The 6,000-nt window shown below is 40.4% G+C and overlaps 1 protein-coding gene across 1 annotated transcript in view; it reads right to left on the minus strand.

Moving 5' to 3' along the window:
• Positions 1-4,026: 4,026 nt before the first annotated feature.
• The window catches only part of elof1 (elongation factor 1), a 48,173-nt gene continuing 46,199 nt past the window's right edge, over positions 4,027-6,000 (minus strand). Inside the window, exon 4 of the mRNA XM_043675497.2 lies at positions 4,027-4,237. Coding sequence (XP_043531432.1) covers positions 4,173-4,237 — 65 coding nt within the window. The 3' untranslated portion in view covers positions 4,027-4,172. The remainder of the gene's footprint in view (positions 4,238-6,000) is intronic.

Below are 6,000 nucleotides of genomic sequence, written 5' to 3' on the forward strand. Positions count from 1 at the left end.
ACAACATTTAGACTGTTGGAGTTTCTATTTTGCCAAACTGGAGAGTGGAAAAGTTGGAAAAGTGTGCAACAAACACAAAGACAGGTTTCTTTCTCTGTTATGGAGAGATTTACAAGAGAACAGTGGTCCCCCTCTTTCCTTCCCTTTGGCTAAAAGGCATTGTTCAAAGACTTTGATAAACAAGACCCATCTAAACGACCATCGATCAGAAGTGAGGATTTTCAATTGTCCTGAGACTGACAGCAATATGATCTTGTTGACAGACACCAAAACAACTAAGAATGTCACTTCATTCCACTTTTGAGTTTTGGTCTTTTGATTCATAAGACTTTATTATTGTCTGTATTTTTCCACTGACAAAGATTCTGCAGAGCTTTATGTTCCATCTTACACAATTATAATAATAGTTAGCAACCTGTTTTGCCACTTGTTAAACACTAAGTACATTTTTGTTTTTATAAATGAAACCTGCTTGGAGTAATATTTTTTAAACCCTAGCTAATAATAAACCAAATTAGCATCTTGCAGATTCAATTGTACATTTACATCTTGTGAAGTAATGGAGATTCATTAACAATGCATTCCTCAGTGATGGTGCGAAAGGGTGTATAGCGGGCCAGGGATGAGCAAAGAGAGGGAGATGTGAGCACAAGCAAGGTAAATACCTGAGCCACCCAGAAGGCACAAGCATACACAAGGAAAAGCAAGCAAGAAGGCGTGAACTTGAAAACGAGAAGGTGTAGGAGAGAGACAGTAACTGACTGAGATAGGGACTGAGAACATAGAACATTACAGTGTAGTACAGGCCCTTCGCCCCTCAATGTTGAGCCAACCTGTGGAAACAATCTCAAACAATCTAACCTACACTATTCCATTTTCATCCATGTTTATCCAATAACCATTTAAATGCCCTTGAAGTTGGCAAATCTACTACTGTTGTAGACAGGGCATTCCACGTCCCTACAACTCTAAAAGCAACTACCTCTGACACTTGTCCTATATCTATCAGCCCTCAATTTAAAGCTACATCCCCTCGTACTCGAAAAAGGCTGTCACTGTCCACCCTATCTAACCCTCTGATTATCTTGTATGTCTCAATTAAGTCACCTTTCAACCTTCTCTCTAATGAAGACAGCCTCAAGTCCCTCAGCCTTTTCCCATATGACCTTCCCTCCATACCATGCAACATCCTAGTAAATCTCCACTGAATCCTTTCCAAAGTTTCCACATGCTTCCTATAATGCAGTGATCAGAACTGTATGCAATACTCCAAATGCAGCCGGACCATCGTTATGTACAGCTGCAGCACGACCTCATGGTTCAGAAACTCAATGGCTCCACGAATAAAAGCTAATACACCACATGCATTCTGTATAAGGGAATGACTGAGGTAGGGTGTTGTGTGTGCTTGTGAGGGAATGAGAAAGGATATACTGTCGAGAGAGAGAAAGAGACAGTGAGAGAGAGATGGTGAATACATAAGAGAAGGTGGGGCATGCAATAGTGAGAATGAGTGTGTAAACCCAGAGACTAGGAATGAAGTGGACATACACACCCTCTTCAAAAACTATCCACTTACTTTGGTTGGAAGAGAAAGAAAACCCAAGCTGAAAGGCAACCTACTATTGCGTCCCACTCATAGAAATTCTTCCCAAATCAGAGGCAAACTGCAAGTAAGTTAAACCCAACCCAGTGAGGAAGACTGGGGGCTTGGTCTGTCCCACTCTGTTGCTTAAATTGTTCTCTATTGCTTGGTACTTTTTATTGCCCATCTTTACTAAATAAAATTTATAGGATTTATGTTCTTGGTGAGCAATTTATATTTTCTTCATGCCTTAACTTCAATTTTAGGTCAGAAGTCACATAACACCAGGATATAATCCAACAGGTTAATCTGAAATCACAAGCTTTCGCAGCACTGCTCCTTCAGTAGGTTATGTGGAGGGAAGCATACAGGCACAGAACTTTTATGCAGAAAGATAATGGTAAGATAATTCCAGTAAATGAATAGTGTCAAAGATAAATACAAATGGTGTGAGTGGAGTATCGACAGGCTGAATAACAACTCTTTGCAGGTGACCAAAAGTGTCAAACAGTGTGAGGAAAGTGTCAACAGCTGGTCAGCAAGTGAAAGGATGACCTATGATTTTATTAATAATTACAAAAAAGTCAAAAATAGGATGGCGCTTGAGACAAAGCAAATGACTGGAAAAACGATAGGTATCAGAGTTGCATGAAAAGGCTCTAAAGTAATCCAAAACTGTACAAACTAATTATATAGAGAGATAATATCAAGTTATCAAGGTGATAGTGTCAAAACAGAACAGTAAAGAAGATTTTACAAACACTGAACAGCATGGTGGAGTTACATGTACAGGGATCATGGGCACAGAATTTGACCATCAGTTTCTGCTTGGTGATTCTGTGTCATTGTGTATCATGAAGGCCACCTTGGAGGCCATTTACCGAAGATCAGAAGCTAAATGTCCTTGACCGCTGAAGTGTTTCCTAACTGGGAGGGAACACTCCTACCTGGCAATGGTTGCACAGTGTCCATTCATCCATTGTCATCGTGTCTGCATGGTCTTGCCAATATAGCATGTCACTAGGCATCCTTTCCTGCAGCAGATGAGTTAGGCAACTTTGGCCAATTCACATGAGTATGTACCATGTCTGTGGTAGGTGGTATTCCCACGTGTGATGGTATCATGCTATTTCAGTCATTTGGTTTGTCTTTAGCACCATCGTATTTTTGATCGTTTGCAATTATTAATCGTATCTTAGATCATCCTTTCATTTGCTGCTCAGCTGTTGACACTTTACTCACACTATTTGACACTTTTGATCACCTGCAAAGATTTATTATTCAGCCTGTCAATAGTCAATTCACACAATTTATATTTATCTTATAACATTCTTAGTTACCTGGAATTACCTTATCATTAGCTCACTGCATAAAAATTCTGTACCTTTGTACTTCACTTCACCTGATGAAAGAACAGCATTCCAAAAGCTTGTGATTTCAAATAAACCCTGTAGGACTATAACCTGGTGTTATGTCATTTCTGATCTTGTCCACCCCAGTCCAAAACCAGCACCTCCACATCATTATGCATCTCTGTTACACTTAATGCAGTCTCAGTCCTATACTCATATGTGCCCACATGCCAACTTACTGGGGATTAGGTATGTATGCATTCACATTCACTGAAAGACAAAAGCTACCCATTAAAATTTCCCTCCCAGTCGGGGAACACCTCAGCAATCAAGGACATTCAGCCTCAATCTTCAGGTAAGGATCCTCCAGGGCTGTCTTCAAGGTCCACAACAAAGCCAAATCACCAAGCAGAAACTGATAGCCAAGTTCTGTACCAATTAAGATGGCCTCAACCACAATCTTGGCTTAATGTCGCGCTACATGTAACCCCACCACACTGTTTTGTATCTGTAAAATCTTCCTTACTGTCCTATTTTCACACCATCACCTTGATAAATTGTTACTATCTCTACCTTCATTAACTTGTACAGTTTTGGATTAGTTGTTATTTTGGTTGGAGCCTTCCTTATACCTATCATGTTATTCCAGCCATTTGGTTTGTCTCTAGCACCACCTCATTTGTTGTAATTATCTTTCTGCCTTAATTAATCAGATCATACATAGGTCATCCCTTCACTTGCCATTCAGCTGTTGACACCTTACACATCATTTGACACTTTTGGTCACCTGTAGAGACTTGTTATTCAGTCCATCAACATTCCACTCACACCATTTGTATTATCTTTGGCATTCTTAATTACCTAGAATTATCTTGCAATGATCTCTCCACCTATAAATTCTATGCCTGTGCACTTCCCTCCACTTCACCTAACAAAGCAACAGCGCTCCAAAAGCCTGTGATTTCAAATAAACCTGTTGGACTGTAACCTGGTATCGTGTGACTTCTGACTCTGTCCACCCCAGTCCAACAACGGCACACTCACTTCATTAAAACTTCAACATAGAGAAGTAAAAGCTCACACAAAAAATAGAAGAATTCTAACTTTTTAATAACACAGGCTGTGAACAGTCCAATGGATTACAGCAGATTCCATACGAACTCAAATTATATACATTCAAAAAAAGCAGTCTCAAAAACACCTTGAAGTAAAAATCTAAGGGAGTTGAGCATAGACTACTGGTTTGCTGCTTCACAGGCATCAATCCAATCACTGTAAACATCCACTGGCTCCGACAGATCTGAGTTAACAGCAGTTAAAGAAATGACACCAGCAATGAAATTAACAGTAGTCATCTAAAATCACCAAAATTAACACTGAACTGCAAAAGCAGTGCCCTGGGGGAAAGGGAATTTAGGGACATCAAATTGTGTGCACTCTCCCACAGCTCCTTAACAATGGTACCCAGAATTTACAGAATTCTGTTCACTAACCTTTTCACCCAGTGCCCCTTGCGAGAGCTAATCTCACCAAGTTTACCACCCAGGGAGAACTAATCTCACCATTATCCCAACAGCAAAACCAGCTTGTATTTATATAGTGCCCCTATTAGGAAAAATGACTAAAAGTCTGGTCAAATAGGGAGGTTTTAAGCAGTGTATTAAAGAAAGAAAGAGAGGAAGAGAGTTGGAGATATTTAAAGGAGAACATGCCAGACATTAGACCTTTGGCAGATTAAGGCTCAGCTCCCAATGGTGGAGCATTTAAAATCAGAGGTGCTCAAGAGAGATCAACACTGAAGAACAGCAGATATCTCAGACGGTTGTAGTGCAAAAGGAGATTACAGGAGGTAGACGAGTGAGACTAAAGAAACAGTTCTCAAGGGGCTGCTTCACCAATTTTATCCAATTCACTCAACACAGATCGATTAACAAGACTCACTGTTACTTGTCAACAGAACTTTGATGATTTTAAGTTCACAAAAAGTTAAAAGTGAGAGGCCAGCCAAGGACAAGGTAGAATAGTCAAATCTGGAGCAATTGGAGATGTGAATAAGTGTGTAAAGCACAAGAATGTTAAGGCAGGAGCACAGGTAGATGAATTTACAATCTAAAAATGGACGTTGTTATGGCATAGAAGCTGATCAAGTTTAAATACAGCAGAGACTGTGAAAAATCTGGTTCAGCTTTAGGCAGCTTTTGAGGAGATAGATGAAGTTTGAGAACACTGGATTTAATCTTACCAACGTTCAGCTGAAGAAATTTCTGCTCATTTAAGAGATGGTGGAGGGAACAGACAAAGCAGCAGTGAACTTGAGCTTGAAATGTGTGTCACTAGTATGTATGTTTTCAGAGGATGTTGCCAGGGATTGCATGGAGATGAGAAATAAGGAGGCCAAGAAGAGATTATTGGAGGGCATCAGAGGTAACAGTACAGGAAGAAGCTGGTGTGGATGATTGTAGACATAAATTAAATCAGACAGGTGCAGCGCCACCTGAAAAGAAAATCTCAATAATCTCCATCCTGTAATATCCATGGCTTCCACGACTGATCGCTTACATCTGCCAGCCCATCAACCTAACACTTTTCTTCAGTAAATCTATTCACAGTGTGAAGATCAAGTAATCACCAATGTAGGTCAATGAGCATAGGAATTGTAATGAGTGAGCAAGACTGGCTAAAGATGGGGATACAGACACCATCTTTGTGGATGAGCTGAAATTGACAATAGCAGAGGAAAGCAGCCTGACCAGAAGAGCACTGCAAAGTGGGTCTGGATCAGAATCAAGGTTGAAAAATGTGATGCTGGAAAAACACAGTAGGCCAGGCAGCATCCGAGGAGCAGGAGAATCGACATTTTGGGCATAAGCTGCCTGGCCATCTGTGTTTTTCCAGCATCACATTTTTCAGCTCTGGTCTCCAGCATCTGCAGTCCTCACTTTCTCCTACTGGATCAGAATCAACTCTGCTTGTTTTGCCACTTTACTGGTGTAATGCCTAGCTCATATCAAGATCTGGGTATGCCATATTTCTTTCCAATTAAACTTGGACTGAAGCCATTAT

The sequence above is a fragment of the Chiloscyllium plagiosum genome, unplaced genomic scaffold, assembly GCF_037043375.1.
Source record: "Chiloscyllium plagiosum isolate Xiang-an unplaced genomic scaffold, Cpla_swu_hap1 HiC_scaffold_45, whole genome shotgun sequence".
Classification (NCBI taxonomy): domain Eukaryota; kingdom Metazoa; phylum Chordata; class Chondrichthyes; order Orectolobiformes; family Hemiscylliidae; genus Chiloscyllium; species Chiloscyllium plagiosum.